The following is a 20,634-nucleotide window of genomic DNA, read 5'->3' on the forward strand; positions in this document are numbered from 1 at the left end:
GTAGATATACTCTTACTCAAGTAATTATTTTCATGACTACTTTTACCTCTACTTGAGTTCATGTTGTTGTGAAGTATCAATACTTTTACTTTAGTATGGCCAACAGTAGGATGAAAAGATCCATACGTCTCACATGACTGTGGGTTACATACTGTATGAAGCTAAACCCAGTGGGCAATTAGCTTAGCTTAGCATAAAAGGTAATGTTTAAAGCTTGGTTATATCAAGTTTGATTAATCTGTAACAAAGCCAACACTTAAAAAGGATAAGTTGTGGTTCTAGCGGTGTGCTGGACCTGTTTGTCACAGAGTACAGACTTTATGCAAAACTACAACTTGTCCTTTTTACATAACAGTTTTTTAACGGATGAAACAAACCAGATACGTGTTACCTGGGGAGCTTTAGAGGCGCTGGTAGTTTTTCCATGTACAACTCTCTGCAAAAAAGCCTTATTTCTCAAAGTGTTCCTTTAAGCTTGATTTGTTTTTATATTTCAAATAAAAGTAAAGCTATGGTTGCTATAACTCACGCAGAATATATAATGTAATTTAGATTAGAAGAACATATGCAGAAGCTTGTCTAACCTCACACACAACAAATGCTGCACTTATACACTAGACGCCACAGTTTGTTGCTCCCTAGTATATTTGAAATTGTTAGACTTTGTTTGTTGTGTCAGCGCCAAAGCTTTTTGGCAGTGTGTTCCAGCTTGAAGTCCCTCAGGAGGACACCGTAACCTTTGTGCTTTATCAAATTATTATTTTTCCATTAACTTCAGTCAGTCACAACAATGCTGAAAACTATGTAATAAGAAGCTTTTTAATCAAGCGTGTCGGCGGGATGGTTTGTGTTTGCTCGTTCTTGTAGAAGCAGAATTGATTGAAAAGCTGTTAGATGGCATTTAGCTTCACCGGGAATCATTTGAATTACCGGGGAAAAGGTCATGGCACAAAAATAACCTTTATTGATAGGTAAAATCAATTATATTAAGGCAACAGCAGCACTGAGACTGACAGGCTGACCAAGTGAGAGAGTCAGTGCATGATTTGGTTTTGCTTTGCAGGTTTCCGTGAACTTCTGTGTAAAACAAATGCATAAAAATAAGTAAAGGAAACAGGAAATGAATATGAAGGATTTCAGAAGTGATTGGCACTGTCTTTGGATGGATCGCTGGACTTCACATCCTCTGACTTGGAGCTCTGTTGAAACAAACAAACATGCATAATGTAAACAAAAGGTTTATTCTAAGGAGTAAAAATGACTTAAAATATGTCCTTGACATTCATCTGGAAGATTTTGTTGGTGTTAAAATGTTCACTGCTTGGAATAATCTAGATGAGAAAATGAATCTGCATTTCTGCTCTGTTGAAGAAATTAAAAGCTTTAGGAAATATCATGTCTCATGTCTGTACCATACATTTGAGGACAGCCAGCAGCTGGTTAGCTCAGCTGAGCATGAAGACTGGACAGTTAGAGGTAAAAAAAAACAAAAAAACAGTTTGGATTAAAGAAATGATATGTAAAGTGTTAGTTAGTGAGGTTTACAGGTGCTCGTAGGACAGAAAAGGTCTAATGTTTCTCCCATGGTTCTAGTATTTATGCTAAGCTAACACTTTCCTGGCTGTAGCTTCATATCTAGCGTACAGACATGACAGTGGTATCTATCTTCTTCTCTCAGTCTCAGCAAGAAAGCGCAAACGCGCATCACCCAAATGTGACCAATCAGTGTCCAAACTATAGATTCTTGAATGTCAACCTGATGTTTCTCTCCAGGACTGCCTACCTTGGACTTGAAGAGGAGGTTAATGACGCCCTTTGAGCGTCTGTCTGCTGTTCGGTCAGAGGTCCCGCAGACAGACATGCTCTTGCTGTCCCTCCTGGCTCTGGCGGAGTCCACCTCCTCTATGCCCCCCACCACCGCCAAGGACAGACCTACAGACAGAAACAACGTCAGTGGTCGTCACTGATTGCCATCTTACAATGAAACCTCTGCCGATTATTTGGGAATAATTGGGCTCTTGCAGCTGTTCTACTGATGAACCGTGTACTCTGGCAACACTGGTGGCACTGTTTGTATGCTAAGAAAGGGTGTACAGCCTGTAGTCAGCGGTGCTAATGAGAGGTAGTGTATTAACACCACAGTCAAAGCTGGCTCAGCTGGCCTGGTCCAACATGGCAGGAAGCCAGAGAAACATCAGTGAATTGTGGCTGATGCGCTGTTTTGAAGTGCGGGGTTATGTAACTGAAAGAATGAAATATAAACTGCTGAAACTGCTGCTCAGTTGAAAAAAAATTACACCCGACATGACTTATTCACCAATTTTGCCACCTTACATCAGAGTTTGTCTCAGGTCAGGCTATTACTGCAACATTCCCGAGCATGCCAATTTGTTTTTAACACACATTAGACTTGCTGCCAGGGCCTTGTGTGTGTTTTTACTCACAGTCAGCTTTCCAGAATAGGAAAAAACACAGTACTTCCTCTAAGGGTGGTGACTTTTTTTTTTTGACTTTGTGTGACCTTTGCTTTCAGTACGCAGCACCACATGGATTTGCGTATGCTAGTCACCTGTCATGGCAGGCAGGGATCTGGAGTTTGCATTGGTCAGCGACACATTTCCTTCATTGGGCTCAGACAAGTTGGTGTCACTGCGGAACTCCTGTTTCTTAGACAGCTAGAGGGAGACAGAGATCACACAAAACTCAGCAACAACACTTCTGAAGACACTCAGCTCAACACCCCTTCACTTGCTGCCTTTTCACCTCTTCCTCTTCTTATATTTTCTCCTCTCTCAAACCGTCTACCTCCCGCTAAAGCTCTTTCTCACCCGTTTGCAGTCCAGCGTGTTCGTCCTCTCTCTTTCCTCTGTGATGAAGATCATGCTGCTCCTCTTCTTCTTCTTTTTACTCTTCCTCAGTTTGACCTCCGTGTCGGCCACAGTCACCACAACCTCCTCCGCAGTACTCGCGCTCACGCTGCCACTGGAGCGCTGAAGGGTCCATGAGGTCGGCGACTCGGGGGGGAGGTCCCTGGGAGGAGGCAGGAACAAATCAAAGGGGTTAAATGTTGATTTTCATATCCAGGCTGCTCTGGAGTGAATCTTCCATAATGAATACATTTGTAGTTTGAGATGAGATATGCTTTAATAAACCAAGTTATTACAACATAATGTAAGTATGTATCATGTAGATGAGATGTGTCCTTCTTGCAATGTATTTTGGGGTTCTCTTGACACTCTAAGGTTTATTCATCTCATCATATATGTGTTTATGCTACCTGTCTGCATGGAGCTTGGTCGGAGTCCCGCATTCAGACCCCTGTATTGAGGAGATGGAGATGATGGACTGACGGATGGAGCGAAGCATGGAGCGAGGACGAGTGGACTTCCTCTCATCCAAGTCCGGCTGGAAACAGACAGTTGAACTATGTCATACCCAGATAAAAAGACAATGCTGGTAGGATAGTGCAAGGCAGAAATACATCATTAGAGAACAAGAATTGCAAAGTAAGTTTTTCTTTTTTTTCTTCCTCAAACTTCACACCTACTCATCATTAATTTAATCATTCCTGAAGCGCAGAGCCAATTTTAAGTTAATGACCATATTTAGCCCCAGTCAGACCATCCAAACCCTGTTTTGGATGTAGAGAAATTTAAAGGTATAAATCCCAAATAAATGCTCTACTCAGAGGCTTTTGTGAGTACTTTGATCCTTAAAATTCGCCTGGGTCAGCTCATTTGCAGCATAATTAGCGCAGCTCTACCACAGCAGCTCTGTCTTGCAGAAAAGAACGTGTTTTGGACTACAGACAAACACCATGTTTCAGTAGGAAGCCTCTTATTCCCCCACTTTTTTCCTCTCTGCTCACTCCCTTGTCCTTTTTCGTTCCAGTTCTTACCAGCTCTCTCACTCCGTACTCCTTCTCCACTTTCTTCTTCAGCTGTTTGAAACACTCCTCCATGCGCTCGTGGAAAGGACGCAGGTCATCCGTCACTCTCTTCCCGTGGAGAGAGATCCCTCCACCGAGTAACGGGATCTGTAAATGCAAACGTTATAGTGTCGACATAACATCCACATAAAAGTGACTCCGCTGCACGTGTTGCATACATGTATTCGAGTATGTGCGTTAGCGTTTTCAGTACCTGCCATGCGATGAGGTCTTTGAGGCGCAGCAGTTTATCTCTGTCCTCTGGGTGCTGCTGAGTGTACTCCTCAGTGAAGAACGCCTGATAACCAGGAAATATCAAAAACTCATTTCATGACTTTTCCACCCACATGTGCACTTTCAAAGCACAGCAGTCTTATCTTTTACAGGATATCATAACACTGAGAGCTGTTTGAGGGTGAACCCTCATATAAAACTTCTGAATGCACCAGACTCTAATACGTTCATTGCATTTAATTTGGACTGATCACACTCGGAGCCTCAGGAAGTGAAGCTGATTTCTGATGCTAAAAGAGTTCAAGTCAATTCAACGAATGGGTCTCGCAGCGAGGCAGCGTCTTAAGCTCAGATAACTTTTAAGGGGCTTATTCAGCACAGAAAACTAAAATAAAGAGTACTGAGATGGTGAATCTTTGTTATGGCGCGTTTCAAAATTCAAGGCAAAATCTATGAACACAGTTCTGATGTGATAAACATCATGGATTATTTAACTCCACTGTTCCCTTTCAAAAAACTAAACAAGAAAAACAAAACACAATATTTTTGGGATGAAGACCCACAAACCCAGCTCAAACTCAGCTGAACTCTCATTGGGAGCCTTAGACAGTGGTACAATGGTCACTAACTGGCCTGGAAAAGTGTATTTGCAAGGGGCTTTGAATTGGGGTGCATTCTGGGGGCGAGTCTTTCCAGTTTACCTTTTCATACTTAGCAAAGCCGCCCATCACAGCTGGGTCCACGATGCCGTTAAGCAGCATGGAGAGGGGGTTGATGGGAAGGCTCCAGTCGGCCTGGTATTGATTAATCATGGTCAGGATCTTCTCATTGGTGGATTCCATGGTCTCTATGGCATTCTCCAGTGGAGACAAAGTGGTCTGGACAGATAAGCCGAGCGGTACGAAGAGCACAGAGGAATGAAAAAAGGAGGGAGGAAGAGGCGGATGAAGAAAGGGAGGAGAGATGGGATGTGGGGGAAAAAATAGTAAAAAAAAGAAAGAAGGGGGATTAAATCAATCAGGGGCGGTGAGACATTAACTGGTGGCAACAGCTCACAGCAAACATCCATGTCAAGCATGGAGGGAAAACACGCCCGCTCACACTTACATGTTTCATGTCAGTAGCCTCAAACCAGCGCAGGATCCCCGGCAGCTTATACACGGTGGTGAAGGTTGTGCGTTCAATCCACATGGACTGAAACACAAGGATGGACGGGAGGAGAAAAAAAAATGGAGAAAGCTGTAAGATGAGCCTCCACCACTCGTGAATACTCCAAACATGATACCAAATCCTGCATTCAAATCTGAACTCTTTCCAGTCTTTCCTTGTTGCTCTGATATTCTGAAGCAAGTGGTTGCCTAGTGGTGATTTTAGGATGCAATGTGTGCACCCGTGTCTAAAAGTTAGGGGTGTGTGGAAGTGGTAAGGGTGGTGAATCAGCCCAGGGCCTAGAACATTTCCCGTATTTTCAAATCCGAATGTTGATATTCGAGGTATGTGCACATTATAGGATGCTATAGTGAAATCTATCAGTGACTGTCCTTCAGAACCACCTGTTTAGATTCTTATCAGCTTCCATTTTTATCATTTGGACGTATGTGTTTGTCTCATTTTATAGTGGAAAGTCCTGTTTTGTGGCATCTGTACCCTTCTCTGTGGGGTGGGTGTAATCTACTCCACTTCCTTCATTGCTCCTTTGTTCCTTATGAGTTAGCTGTGTGTGTCCTTTGATTTGTTTTGTTTTTTTTCCAAGGGCTCTGTTGCCTTTGGCGTCCTTTTCCAAAAAAAAAAAAAAAAAAGGCCTCTTCCGATGGTGATGAGGAAGAGGATCTCAGGGCTGAAGAGCAATCCGACTGCTCTCTGGAGTATGATGGATAAGGCATCCTCTAGCGGAACGTGTAAGTTGAATGACCCTAACACCTGACTGCTCTACGGGGAGTAGCAGGACGTGGTGTGGTCTTTTACTTTAAAGAGTGAACACGGGGGAGGATATGTCACCCCTGATGTATTTTTCTTTGCTTTGTTTTGTTCTCCCAAGCCTGGTGTTGACAGACTAAACAATACAACACTAAAGTATATCAGTCTTTTATCATTACTTGACACATGCCCTTTTGCTCACATTTGACAGTGGGCTTCACATTTAACAACAGAAATAAATGTGAGTGGTTGACCTGCATCAAACATTTCATCAGTCATGTCAGCATGTTAAACAGGTGTCCCAGAGGATGCAAGAAATCCTTGCTTTGCCCATAATGTATGCAAGTCATGCAAGCAACAGACTCTGCAGAGTCTGCGTGAATTGCAAGAGCTTAACCTTCTGCTGGCTGACGGGCTCTCGTCACTCCGTGCTTTCAGCTAAACAAGGGTGGCAAGGCGGCCGTTTGAATAATTGAAAAGTTATCACAAATTGCAAACCCTGCATATGGCCCTCCGGTGAGTGCTAGCGCCAGTTCTACTCTACCTCTCTGGTCCCTGTCACAAGCTCATGTGCCTCTCTGGTAAGTATAGTAGGAACCTCTGCGCTGGAGCTGCCAGCAATGCCTCTTTCAACTTATTACATCACTCTTCTGCTTGTTGTGACCAGGTATGAGGTGAACGCACATGTTTTGATATCTCTTGGAATGGTGCTGCAGGTGATGCATAATTCATTGTCTGTCGTGTGCAATAACCCATCATTCCTTAAAATGTCTTCATCTGTGGCAGAGGTTTGACGGACTTCTGTCTCTCCGTGATGAAGGGTACAGTGAGATCGCTGGCAAAGAAGTCTGAATAAAACGGGGCGTTCCCTTTTCTCTCCAGCTAAGGGTTAAGTGTTATCTAACAGGGCTGGCAGCACAGCTGGTGCGTCACCCTGATGAGTCTCTACATGCTTTCTGGTGTACAGTAAATGGTGGATCTCACCCTGATGGATTCACATGTGTGGTATCTGACAAGAGTATCTTTCTCAGTACCTACCAGAAATAGTGTAGTGTTTTTCCTTTTATATCTATCTTGCCAATTTAACCGGTAGAGCTTGGGTCACATTTTCTTCTGTTTAAACTGTGTCCTGACAGCACTGTCGGTGTTGCTATGTGGACTCTCATCTGGCTGCTCAATGAAAGCGCCAGGGGCAGGGTTAGTTGAGCAGATCTCACAGGGTTTGAGGAGGGTGAGGCGTGAGTGACCTCTTGCGACTTTGTCCTCCTCCTACCTGTCCTCTGTGTTGTGATATTCTCTTTTATATTTGTGCACTTAACTCAGCTGTTTAAGATTCTGTGTTTGCAGATCTTTACTTTCCCTTTCCAGCTCCGTCATCATTCAGCCTTTTATCACATTCACCTCAGATTTTTCACGATTTTGTTTCTCATTCGTTTTTTTTTTAAATCACATCTTTCGTATCTTTTTTTGTTTGTTTGTTTTTAATCTTCAGTCTCTTGTTTCCAGCTATTGTACCGGACCACAAAATTCATTCTCTGACCTTCCACTAAAATAACTTCCCACTTTCTCTCTTGCAAGTCACGTTTGTCCACAATTGAATTCCAACTTCTTCAATCAACCGTCTCCCCAGAAGTCATTCCAGTAAACAATGAGTTGAAATTACATTCCTACTTCTTACCACCACTCATGGATCAGCCTATTTCTTTCTCTGTGTGTTTCCCCTCTTTTCTGTGTATATTACTTTTTTTGAAACACAGGGCCCACTTTATGCTATCTCATTTGGCCATTTTCTCTCTTTTTTTTTTGTAAATTGCACAATTTGATATCTGATCTTAAACTACAGTAATACCTGAATCTGATGTTGCATCGTAAGTGCTCATCTGAATACCTAAAACATAATCTGATGTCTCATCACATATTTTTACCACAAGCTGCTTTTGAATAAAATCCCATTATTTTATTGAACAGGAACTCATCTTTTCAGGCTGATAACAATGCAAGAGATTCTGAAAGACTTTCATGGTCCCTGTGGTCATAAATCTAATAACTCACAGCGAACTCATTGTTTGGGTCCACAGGTCCTTTCCTCACAGGTCTGGAATAGTGAAAACGCTGCACATAGTTGGACTTGTAGAAGCTGCACATGGTGTGAGAAAAGGAAATAATGAAGCATTATTCATAAAAGACGGGAATCTGACATTATCAGAATTACCTATTCTTTTTCAATTTCCATCATTTCACACATTCACAGTTTGCTTCATGACAATATGATGAGTTAAACGTGCTGTTTGACTGACTTGATGATCTGGTCCGGAACAGGTTGGTTCTTCAGGCGAGGAGGAATCTCCAGGACTGGCTGCACTGTGAAACACTGGATATCTGGATCAGATCACTCAGGAATGAAACATCACAACATGATGGAGAGTACCTCTACATCCCCGTGTCAGCACGTACAAACAGATAACTGAGGGATGGGTCTGATCTCCAGGGGCTGGGGTTTAATATAAAGAGGTTCACCAAAAGGTACAACAAAAGTAAAGAAAAACCAGGGCCAGACCAAAAAGCGTCCAGATGTCTGGCAACGTTTTATTATGTTTCTGTGTTTCTTATGTGTCTTATTCTGGGGATGGATACACTGAAGAGGAGAGTTCCTGATATCGTCTCCTGGCATGGTGGTGGTGTTGAGACGCACAGCGCTGGGGAACTGGCTCATCAGCTGGTTCTGAAAGTCCTCTCTGCGTTCATACTCCTTGCCACGGTGGATGAACACCTTGTTCTGAAGACACATGTATTGGTGTAAGTTAAGACTCAGCCCTTATTTATCCTGTGAACAACACAGGGAAATGCCCTTCTTATTCTGACTTCCTTCAGTAGGAAAGTCCACGACAGCTATCGGCAGATATTATTGCATATCTTTTTCCAAGGCAGGGCAAGTTTATTTATATAGCAGATCTTATAAATAAAGGCAATTAAAAATGCTTTACATAAGGCATAGAAAAGCATAAACGTATGAAACAAACAAAAAAAAGACAATTTGTAAAGTAAAGAATAAATAAGAGAAATAAAAAAAGTAAAACAACAGAAATACAGCATATTTTAAACATTTAAGTAGTGCAAAACTATGAAAATGTAGCATCTTTAAATGACCCTTGGAAAGGCAGTGGCAAACAGAAAAGCCTCATGTGGTCTGAACTGAACTGAAAGCTGCTTCTGCATATTTGGTTCTGAGCCTGGGGACAGCGAGCAAGCCTGTCCCCGGTGATCTACAGTAAGAGCTCTGAATGGCTCATAACAGAAGCACATCAGTGATGCTTTTGGCCCCAAACCATTCAGAGCCTTGTAAGTCAATAATAGTATAGTATGAAATCAATTATTTGATGCATAGGAAGCCGGTGCAAGGAGAAGCGTGGTGATATGTTCCAAGTTCGTAGTTTTAGCGAGGACTGGGCAGCAGGCCGCTGAATCAGCTGCAGCGGTCTGATTGATTTGTCACAGAGATCCGTAAAGACACGATTACAATAATCAAGCCTGCTTCAAACAAAAGCATGAACCTCCTCTAAGTCTTGCTAAGATGTGAATTCTTTCAGTCTTGATATATTTTTTTAAGGTGGTAGTAGGTTGATTTGGTCATTCTACTGATGTGAGTCAGTGTCCACAACTACTGAGATTTATTTCTGACATGGTTTGACGTCGTAAACGTGAGGGCTGAAATTTGAGCTTTCTGTTTTGCCACCAAAATAATTATTTCAGTTTTATCCTTATTGAATTGGAGAACATTCTGGCACATCCAATCATTGGTTTGTTCAATGCACCTTTTCATTGATTATACAGGGCCAGAATCATCTGTCATCATTTATCGCTATGTAAACCTGTTCTCATGATTATGGTTTTGTTGTTTTCCAGAATGTGAGCTTAGTGGGAACATATATATGTTGACTAGAACTGGACCAAGAACAATGGACCCCTGAGGAAAAACAAATGTCATTGCTGTTCTTTCAGATTTGTAATTACCAGCTGACACCCAGCCATCGTGCCGGATAATATTTTGTAATCAACTAGGTAAAACACAGCACCGAGATCTTAACCATTCTCTGCATTTAAACAGAAGCAGTTTAAGACCGTTGTGAGAGCAGTCTCGCTTCTGCTGTGTGGCCGAAATCCAAAGCACAAACGTGGGCCTGTGCCTGCCCTCCATTCACTGCCCTACCCTGCTCCCTGAAAAACTGAGTCACCGGCTTTGTCATCCTCCTTACCACAGCAGATTAACACATCTAATGAATACAGGAGCTATAAACAGTGGAATATTTTATTTCTGCAGCTTGCTGAAATCCACAGATCCACAATGTTCCCGTAAGGTTCTTTATGTCCCATTCTGTTAAAGATCGTGCTGTTGTGTTTAGAAACTTGTCCATTGCTGCAGTTTTAAACAGCTTCAGTGCTGATAATGGGGAAAAAAAAAGTTTTTTTGGACCCCTTTGCAGTTTGATCCCTTTGCACAAGCAAGGGGATCAGTGTGTGTGTGTGTGTGTGTGTGTTTCTACTGCATGCAAAGTCAGAATATTTTGTTGTGATACTGCTGTGACAAACACAAACCCTGAGGAACGGAGGGTAGCCCTGTCCATAGTAGCCCACTGCAAAGTAGTCCGGTTTGGGCCTTAAGATCTTCATAATGTTCTCGTAGAACTTGGCTTGTTTTTCCTGCAGGAAGAGCGACAAAGAGAGAGACGGGGGATGCGTTCAGGGGAGAGTTTCAGATGTGCACTGTGTGCAGCTGTAGCAGTTTTATCAGCTCATGCCAATGACAAAGCAACCCTCAGCAGAATGCTGGGCCTTTGAGGGTGATAGATGTAGAATAAAATAAAGCACAGCATCCAAGGGCAATGTCTGTCATTTATATAACCACATAAATTCAGCATTAGCTGAGAGAGCCACTGGTACAGGCATATAAAGAGAGAGAGAGAGAGATTCTTCCCTTGCTTGAAAAAGTGGAAAAGAATAGTTGAGTGAAGGGGAGATAGAGGAGAAGGTGGTGCTAAAGAACAAGTTAGGATTTGGGTATGGAGGAAATCATTTTTGCTTTGGTGCCAAACCGAGAGATGAAAGAGATAGCGGAGGGATTAAGAGGTCAAAGTAAGAAGGGTTTGAAGTCGCTGGTGATTGACAATGAGGAATCTCACTTCTGGGGTCATGTGGTAATTGGGGAAGGTCACAGTTCCAAAGATCAATCTAAAAGGAGGATTTGTGTCAAGTAAGTATTCATTTTTAAACACGGACGAACGGTCGTGCTGAATCATTGCAAATGTTTGAGAGTGCAGATGATTAATTTAGTGCCCAGGCTGCTCATTGGGAGAAATATGTTCTGAAGATAAGAAAACGTGTTATTCCGTGCGATTTACAACTTACAGACTGGCTGCAGGACAATTTTGCTAGATTTAGTGTTACAGTATAAAGTAAGATTTATAAATACCCTATTACAACCCTGATTCCAAAAAAGTTGGACACTGTGTAAAACGTAAACTGAACAGAATGTGATAATTTGCTAATCCTTTTTGACATATGCTCAGCTGAACACAGTACAGAGACAATATATTAATGTTCTACCTCATCAGCTTCTTGATTTTTGTAAATATCTGCTTATTCTGAATTTGATGCAGCAACACATTTCAAACAAGTTGGGACAGGAGCAACAAAACACTGGGAAAGTTGCGGAACGCTCCAAAAACACCTGTTTGGATCATTCCACAGGTAAACAGGTTCATTGGTAACAGGTGATTGTATCACGATTGGGTAAACAGTTGTCGATAAACACGGTTTGTTTGGAAATGGCTGCATTTGGTTCCTATTTATGTTCTACACAGGAAATCAGGTTTGCATATCTAACATTAGGTCAGTAAACAGCATCTGGCCTGGAAGTGACATATGTTACTGCAGCTATCAAAAGCTTGAATAAAATGCCTGAATCCTTTCCTTCAAACACCCCCTTATACCAAAGAACATCTATAGCATCTAAAAAGGGAATTCAGGAGAAAAGAAATGTCAGATTATGATTACGGTGCAGAAGATACAATATGAAGGATTGTGTATTACCAGTCTCTTGCTGAGTAATTCGTAGTCAAAGATCTCGTTTTCGTACTGGTCAGCCAGTTCCTTACATAGAGTGATGGCCTCTTCCCACATCTGAACACACACACACACACACACACACAGAAACACACACACACACAAGGAAAGAAAGTGTCCTTCATTACACCATCTGCTAATAAATCGACAGCAGCTGTCGTTGTGGGAATTCGTCTTGTGGAAATCTCTGTTTCCAGGTCTCTGGAGACGAAGAGGGAAACGTCTCTATCACTGCTTCAGAGAGCACAAAGCACTCACGGAAAATACAAAACGAATGTGACACCAAAACGCGCTCAGAGACTATGACTGCATGATTGCAACACTGTCTCATCTTTAAAAGACACTCAGGGTGCAATACAGGAAAGGAACATTTTCCAAAATAAAAGTCTGTGCAGTGAATTCTGATTTTATTGGCTGTTGCTTATCCCAAAGTACAAAAAAACCCAAACCCAAAAACTAAAGCTTAACTGCACAAAAATGGCAATACTTCATCCAAAATCTTACCATAATTGATTTTGAAACATGTTCACATCATCACTTGACTCTATGAAAGCTTAGTTAGGTAAAAGGAAGCCTGCTGTAGTCAGAAACGATGCAGACCTTGCCCTTGTCGAAGTAGTCAATGATGGTGTCGTAGAGCGTCTCTTTAAGCTGCCGTTGGGTTTGGGAGCCATGGTACTCAAACTGGGGGCTACACACCTCATCTAACCACTGGAGACATGGAGACAAAACAGTGAGATGCAGTACGCATAAGCAAAAAAGTTACACCTACATCAGCTCTGTTTTTTACAGTGTCCCATTTATTATGATGTTGCCACAAGAGAGAAGAAGAACTTCTTTCCTTTGCTGTAATAAATCAGTATTAGTCCTAAGCAGAGTGTGCACAAAAACATGCAGCACGATGCTCATTTATTATAGAAATGAGACAATAGTTAATCTTCCATTACACAAATTACTCAGAAATTCGTTTAGAGTACACAGTGATCTCTAAAACTGACTTATCCTATTGGAACTGTTCTATCTGCTGAGGAAAGTGGGAGTAGAAGAGGATTAGAGCGTGCTGTGTTACAGTCTGCTCTTTGCAATAATGTGAAACGGGCATGACAGGACTGACACCGGCGATGAATGGAGATTATAAAAAACATTATAGAGTTCAACTGCTTTGATGTAATGATACCAGACAGGAGAGAGAGAGATGCCCCGAGTCCTCTGTCCCTCTCTGTGAGCCTCTAAGTGTCTCATAAAAGAGATGAAAAGACAAAAGAGGTCAAACACACTCAGACACATGCATGGCGACACACACACACACACACACACACACACACACACACACACACACTTGCTGCATCACCATAGTGATGAAGCTACAGTGGCCGATGCCGTGCCATAAACCCACCGCAGAGCTTCATCATTCAGAGGCCAGAGACACAGCAACCATTTACCAGCTAATGAAAAACTATCTCACTCATGGCAGACAGACAAATAATTAGGCTGAGCAAGAAACCGGGTCCAGCTTTAGACGACAAAATATCTCTTTATAAGATTGTGTGTGTGTGTGTGTGTGTCCTACCTTGAGCAGACGAGAGTGGAGCAGCAGTGTGTATGCGGCCTCTGTGTAGTTTTCACCCTCCAGGTGAAGGTCCCTCAACTTGTAAAGGTACCTGAGCGCACACACGCACACACACACACACACACACACACACACACACGAAGGTCAAATGAAATGTAATATGCAACTTAATATCACTCCACTAGATGCCACTGTTGGGCAACTTGAAGACCTGTAAAAGAATTAATCACAAGTGTGTCACTGTCTCTTCAGTCTGCTCCTCCTTACACACACGCACACATACTAACACTCATACACATCTCATTAAAGAGATGAGAAAAGGTGCTGGTAACCTACAGAAATATGTGCACAGCACAGAAAGGTCCCTCAAGAGTGCACATGTGTGCAAACAAAAGCACGAGTGTCTTTTTAATGGTCTGACAGATGTTTTGCAGCTCATGACGAGGAGGAGAATGGGAACATTAGGCTGCTAGTGAACCAATTTAACACTTTACTGCCTCTTTTTGTTTAGTTGTGATCCTTTTCTGTCTCTGTCTGCCACATGGCCAGAGGCTTTCTTGCTAAGGCACTGATGACGAAGCAAGAAAGCAGCGGTTTCCAGATTCTTCTAAATGAACAATCTCCTGTATGCAGTAGAAATGCACTCTCAGGTCTATCGTTCATTCTGTCTGGCTTTTTTTTTTTTTTATGTCTCATCTCATCCCCACATATGTCTTTCCTCTCACTTCCAAGCAACTCAATTGCAGCTTCATCATGTTACAGCTGGAGAGCTTGTTCTATTGGTTTGGACCACCCAGTTGCTGTTGACAGAGTCAATCAACAAAAACAAACAGACGGGCTTTGCTTTCTTGAGTAAATCTGCACGCTCGTCTTGTTTGTTTGACGAACCCTTTACTTTTGTCTACTTGTCTCTTTCACCTCTTCCTGTTCTTTCTCACCTACTCTGACTGCACCCTTCCCTCACTTCCTTCCTCCATCTCACTGTGCAAACCATTTCACCACCGGTGTGGTAAGCAGGGGGCAGCTTTTTATTCTTCTAGACTTGCATGTTAGGAAACGTATTAAAGACGATTTTAAATATGTAGTGTGTTCGCATTAAAAAAGTGATACAATTACTGTAAGTACATAATAAAGTCTGAACATATGCTAAAACATGCTTAATTTTTGCGATGCACAAAAGGAATGAAGATGGTACTCAGTTGCAAAAAAAGATAACTAAGTTGTGAAGCAGCTCCATGAAGACCTCACAAAACCAAAAATATAATCCTAAAATCAGAGTTTGACTGATGTCTAATGAAGTTCTCGTTGATGCAAAACAGTAAAGGATGTTGAGTTCTTGCATACTAACTGTGAAAACAGTTTACTATAAAGCTTAGTATATTGTATAATGCGCCATAAAATCGGTAAAGAATGTATATTAGTTTGAAATTGGGGAAAGAACAGCAGTTTTTCATTGCCGTATTGTAAATAGACAGACTGGAGAAAAGTCTTTACTAAATGGCGCCTGTGATGCAAACCAAAAGAGCAGAGTGAGTTTTCATGTGGACAATTTACTTTTTATTCTCATAATTTACTGAATGGGCAACTCTGAACATTGCTGAATGGAGTTCTGTGATGTGCCGCGCAGTTAATGTTGCTGGATGTCTGCACAAAGGGAATTCTGAATGAGTGCGCCATGAAAGGGATGGTTTCTCAGTCGATGTTAGGTGATTTTAAAGTGTTTAGCACTGTAACAGCCAAGATGAGGTCATGTTGGGCAGTCGTGCTAGCTTCCCAGCAATTCAGCTGCAAATGGTTTCTCACACTGGGCCATAACACAGTTAGCTGTGGGTTTTATTATGCATGCATGGCCTGCAGTAATAAAGCTGAATCTTTGTGTGAGAGGGCAGTCTGGTTTATTATATAACATACGTAGAGCTGAAACGTGTATTTGCATTAAACTATGTTTGTTTGCTAACATTAAACAGCGAGCCGACCAAATATAACCATATTCTCCACAGGACAGACAGAGGCAGCTGATCAACCGCAGAGTTGAGCTCACATTCACACATACAGATAACTAATTATGTCTATAAGCCAACGCCAGAAATGCACTGTGGGACTTGACAGGATCTGTATTTTCTCTCTCTCTCTCCTGCCATCATCCTGGCTTCCTCCATCTCTCCACCTCTCCCTCCCTCGTGCCCATCATGTTTCCCTTTCTCTCTGCTCTCCCTCCAGTCAGACCAAGAGCTGATCCTGTGGATTTTGACATTAATTCAGTGGGACTCATATAATCCCTTGTCAGATTATGGAGCCACACACACACACGCACACACAGACTGTAGACACATTCAGACACATACATGCATGTACATAAGACACATTCATGCATCACTTAAACATACATGACGCTAAATTCAGCACATAAGTACCTGATATACATTCCTTCACGATTGATGTCTTTGTAGAAGTTCTGCAAAATTGCAAAGAGAAGTTAGGTTAGAGACAGTCTGTGTGTGTGCATCTGTACATACTGTACACACAGTACATAGTGTCTTAGTAAGGTGTCGGGCCGCTGTGTGCAGCCAGAACAGCTTCTCTGCTTCAAAAAGTCCCTGGTCCTCTACTGGAAAGGTGGAGCAACATTATTTCAAAAGATTTACCCTCATTCAGTGTTTTAATGATGGTGGTGGTCTAACACATCAATCCAAAATCTCCCACAGGTGTGTAACTGGGCTGAGATGTGGTGACTGTGAAGGCCATAATTTTCATACTCATCATACCATTCAGTGACCCCTCATGCCCTGTGGATGAGGGGGGCATTGTCATCCTGGAAGAGACCACTCCCATCACGATAGAAATGTCCCATCATTGGTTAAAGGTGATGACTAAGTATTGACTAAGACGACTCTGTATTGATTTGCAGTGACGCTTCCCACTAAGGAGACAACAGACCCAAGCCACGCCAGCAAATTTCTTCCCACAACATAACAGAGCCACCACTGATCTCTCAGGTGTGCATTTGTCTTTGTGATGAGGGCGTTATGCTCTGCAGTACTACTATAATATCCCTCTCCATGTAATTGTAGATAGACTGTTCTCGCTGACAGTCAGACAGTCACACACTAATGCACGATCATCACGGTCATCAAATGTTGATGTCGTTGACCACAATTTCTGACACTGTTTACTGATGTCTTTTCCATAGATCTAATCCAGATGCTGAAGTTACTGTTCCTATTGACACACAAGCCAGCTGAGCAGTCTTCATGACTGAAGTGATCATCCATGCTCTAACAATGAACCTTATTTCAAAGTCACTCAGACCTTTTCTCTTGACATCTTGATACACAATCAAAATCATCTGGGTCTGCTCTGCATTATTATACATGCTACAGGGCATGATTGGATGTTAATTGCTCAATTGGGCCATGCAGTGCACCCATGTGGAAGCATCTGCATTCACTATGCTTCTCCATTATTTATTCAGGGTTTTCCTTTAATATGTCTTCCCCCTGTATATGTATTTGTGTGTGTGACATTCTTTGTTTGAAATCATTTCTTTTGTTTGTATTTGAGTGTTTGTCTAAATGACTGTATGTGTGCATTGTGTGTGTCAGACCATACGCTTCTGATAGCCTGCGTGGATTAATGTGTGGGAGTGTGTGCACGCACATTTGTTAGTTAAGCGGCACAAACTCCCAGTTTAATGAAGTTTAATGACATCTACAGAGAACAGAGGAGTGGAACGAACTGATGTAACCCCACCTCCCACCACCTGCATGAGCCAGCAGACACAACTGTACACACACACACACACTCACACACACACACACACACTCACAAATATGCAATAAAAAAAGAGACCTCAATTACTGAGAGATTCACTATGAAGCCAAAGCATACTGTATGCATATTTATATCTAATTACTTTATTTCTGCAAAGGGCCAACACATCACTGTTTGCATTAGTGCATTCTAACTTAAGCCAATTTACTGCGGGAGGCTGGCCCATCTACAGGAAGGTCCTTTTTTTTTGTACTCGCAGCAGTCACCTTTGACATGTCTTCTGTACACACAACGACACAATCTACAGTGCAACTACAGAATCAGCACCAGCATCACCTGGAAAGTTTTACTGGAAAGCCTTTAGTTTGAAATTAGCAGAGGTTACTTTAGCCTGAGCCGTGTGTGTCTGTTCCTGAATGCATATTTGTGTTTCTTTGAAAGTGCATCTGCATAAGGAAGCAAAGCAAATACCTACAGTATGTGATTGTGTGTGTCTGTGTGTGTGTACTTCCTGGATAGCACAGTGCACTAGTGCCTGATAGCCTGCAGAATGGATTTTTAGCAGGCCAAACAAATGAAAGAGAATAGCTAATGTGCAGCTGCCAAAGGCTACAGGCTAAACACCTCTGCCATGTGCTAGCAGACTCCTCTCCTTAGGGAGAAAATGACACATTTTAAGACACAGACTCACATCCATTCATCACTAAGTGAGTCTCATAAATGTTAGTGTCTCAGAGAAACGTCTTGACTAACAAACGTTCGAGGAAAGCATCCAAACAAAAACAACACGTATAAAACAAGGAAGACAGGGTTCAGAGGAAGAATTATATGATTTAATCTGCTGTGGAGAGATCGTATGGTGGGCAGATGTGATCTGTTACTAAACCAAAGGAATACTGTGGGGGTGAACCTGATTAGGAGATCACATAAGAAAAAGGATGCGGAACAGACAGGAGCTGATGCAACCCCCTGCAAACAGTCAGAGACCAGACACAGAGATGAATCTCTTCCTTTAGATCAATCAGCACACAAATTAAATGTGGAAAGGGAATACAAAGACAAGACATAAAATCGGTGTTTCATAATGAACTCTTCAATCAGTGAGGCTCTTTGGGTATGGAATAGATTACAGACCGACGTCTGTATGGAACAAACTCACTTAGTGTACTAGTCTCTTCTTACGTTAGTCTTTCAATTAATAATGAGTTCATTGATGTGGGTGCGCCGGTGTTGCCGTCTGCACGTCTGAGATCAACACCTCTTTGCTGTGGGGATCAATATTAAAGCTACAAAATACAGTACATGAATCACAAGGTTAGTGTCAGTAAGTGCAAATCCATGGTTACGAATGCCAGATCCACAACACATGGGAGACTTTTAAAAAAGTCACAGAGCATCAATGAAACATGAAGAAAACAAAACAAAACAAAAAAGAAATTCTTAGTGAGGAAAGGCTCACAGCAACTTCCTACTCAGTCCTGTACCCATGCAGGCTGGCGCCCCTTTCAGAAAGCACGCTGTTGTGGCGAAGGGAATTAAAAGGACAAGGCCGGGACAACTCGGGCAACTAAGCTTCAGAGAAGGCGGGACGTACCAGAAGATTGACAGTGCAGCTCATGCGGTTGTTGCGGCTGTCATCGCTCATCACGGTGCGGTAGTCAAGGAGACGAATGAGTAGTCCCTTCACCAAGGCGACAAAGTGCTGCACCTGCGGCCTCAGCGAGAGTTTCTCAGCAGCGCAGTCTAGCAGGCTGGAAGACAGCGCCCGCAAGTTAATCATTAGAGAATTTTGTGACTGTATTCCTGAGAGACCACTGGCACGTGTCACACGTGAACTTTTTTGTGGGTTAGCAGGAAATCCACTTGAACAGGTTATTTTTTGGGACAACAGCAAAGATAATAATTTAACCATTTTTGTATAAATGTATATCATATTCTTTTAATAGTATCACTGTAATGTAATTCTTATGTACATATTTATATACTTCTCAGACATGTTCTAATGCTTGGGCCTACATGGTCTCCAGTAGTTGCATGTATCGCTCGTCTCCTCCTCCGCCCTCCACCTCATGGTCCAGCTTCAGAATGATCTCATTTTCAAACTGCAGAAGAAGACAGCGAGCGAGGGGGAGGAAGGGGAAGCAAAGAGGGAGAACAAAGGGAGATGAGAAAGCAAATGAGAGGAGGAATAGAAGAAGAAATCAATTATGCGAGCATAATTAAGGTGTCTCTTTTACTTTTATGTGCAGAGTCACGGGTAAGCGATGGAGGAGTGTGTGTGTGTGTGTGTGTGTGTGTGTGTGTGTGTGTGTGTGTGTGTGTGTGTAAATGTAAATGTAACTGTGAGGTCCACACATTTCTGTATGCGCCCACACATGTATGTTTACCTTGCTGAAGTTTCCGGTGTGCACATGCTCACAAGTGATCATGTCGAAGAAGATGGGAATGGTGGCCCTCCTCAGCTCCTCCTCTGGGATCAAAGTCATCTCCAGGATGGGGCCCACAATGCCGGGGATGAAACAGATCTTGTGACTGCCTAAAAGAGAGAGAGAGCCAGAAAGTCAAAAGGGTAAAATCAGATATACCACCTCCCCATACGCACCACCTGCTCCTCCACCTGAACTCCAATTCTTATCTTCAGTATATACAGGAATGTGAGTGTTTTGTATAGAGTGATATGATATATTGATGTCTGTCTGTGTGTAAATGGTAACCGATAAGAAACGCCACTGACACTTGGTTGTGAGGTGAAAGTGAAAGTGTAGACACACACACAGGTCTTTCCTAATATCAGGGTAATCATGTGTCTTCGCACCCGGCAAGGCAACCACACTTATATAAACTGGATTTTCTTACCTAGTTTGTACCAGATATCACGTATAGCAAAGCCGATGAGTCTTCTCATATCCCCATATCTGAAATAAAGAGTGAGAGAGGAAAATATATGGAGAGAGAGCACTTCAGCTTCGAAACAATGAACAATCAATACAATTAATTTCACCTTTAGAGGCTGGAGAGCATGGTGGAAAAGCAGCACTAATCTGCCCCAACATGAACTAAAAGTGAATGTCTATGTACAGGCACCGTGTGGGTT

General features: G+C 42.3%; 1 protein-coding gene across 1 annotated transcript in view; it reads right to left on the bottom strand.

Moving 5' to 3' along the window:
- Positions 1 to 941: 941 nt before the first annotated feature.
- The window catches only part of LOC121611868 (dedicator of cytokinesis protein 2-like), a 94,073-nt gene continuing 74,380 nt past the window's right edge, over positions 942 to 20,634 (bottom strand). Inside the window, exons 31-51 of the mRNA XM_041944582.1 lie at positions 20,397 to 20,455; positions 19,928 to 20,076; positions 19,557 to 19,642; positions 19,135 to 19,291; positions 16,184 to 16,224; positions 13,770 to 13,860; positions 12,800 to 12,910; positions 12,167 to 12,256; positions 10,673 to 10,777; positions 8,714 to 8,855; positions 8,377 to 8,458; positions 8,132 to 8,216; positions 5,270 to 5,356; positions 4,864 to 5,040; positions 4,143 to 4,226; positions 3,899 to 4,036; positions 3,278 to 3,405; positions 2,829 to 3,030; positions 2,570 to 2,675; positions 1,784 to 1,932; positions 942 to 1,199 (exon numbers count right to left, since the gene is read on the bottom strand). Coding sequence (XP_041800516.1) covers positions 1,137 to 1,199; positions 1,784 to 1,932; positions 2,570 to 2,675; positions 2,829 to 3,030; positions 3,278 to 3,405; positions 3,899 to 4,036; positions 4,143 to 4,226; positions 4,864 to 5,040; positions 5,270 to 5,356; positions 8,132 to 8,216; positions 8,377 to 8,458; positions 8,714 to 8,855; positions 10,673 to 10,777; positions 12,167 to 12,256; positions 12,800 to 12,910; positions 13,770 to 13,860; positions 16,184 to 16,224; positions 19,135 to 19,291; positions 19,557 to 19,642; positions 19,928 to 20,076; positions 20,397 to 20,455 — 2,332 coding nt within the window. The 3' untranslated portion in view covers positions 942 to 1,136. The remainder of the gene's footprint in view (positions 1,200 to 1,783; positions 1,933 to 2,569; positions 2,676 to 2,828; positions 3,031 to 3,277; positions 3,406 to 3,898; positions 4,037 to 4,142; positions 4,227 to 4,863; positions 5,041 to 5,269; positions 5,357 to 8,131; positions 8,217 to 8,376; positions 8,459 to 8,713; positions 8,856 to 10,672; positions 10,778 to 12,166; positions 12,257 to 12,799; positions 12,911 to 13,769; positions 13,861 to 16,183; positions 16,225 to 19,134; positions 19,292 to 19,556; positions 19,643 to 19,927; positions 20,077 to 20,396; positions 20,456 to 20,634) is intronic.

This window comes from Chelmon rostratus, chromosome 9, assembly GCF_017976325.1.
Source record: "Chelmon rostratus isolate fCheRos1 chromosome 9, fCheRos1.pri, whole genome shotgun sequence".
Lineage (NCBI taxonomy): Eukaryota > Metazoa > Chordata > Actinopteri > Chaetodontiformes > Chaetodontidae > Chelmon > Chelmon rostratus.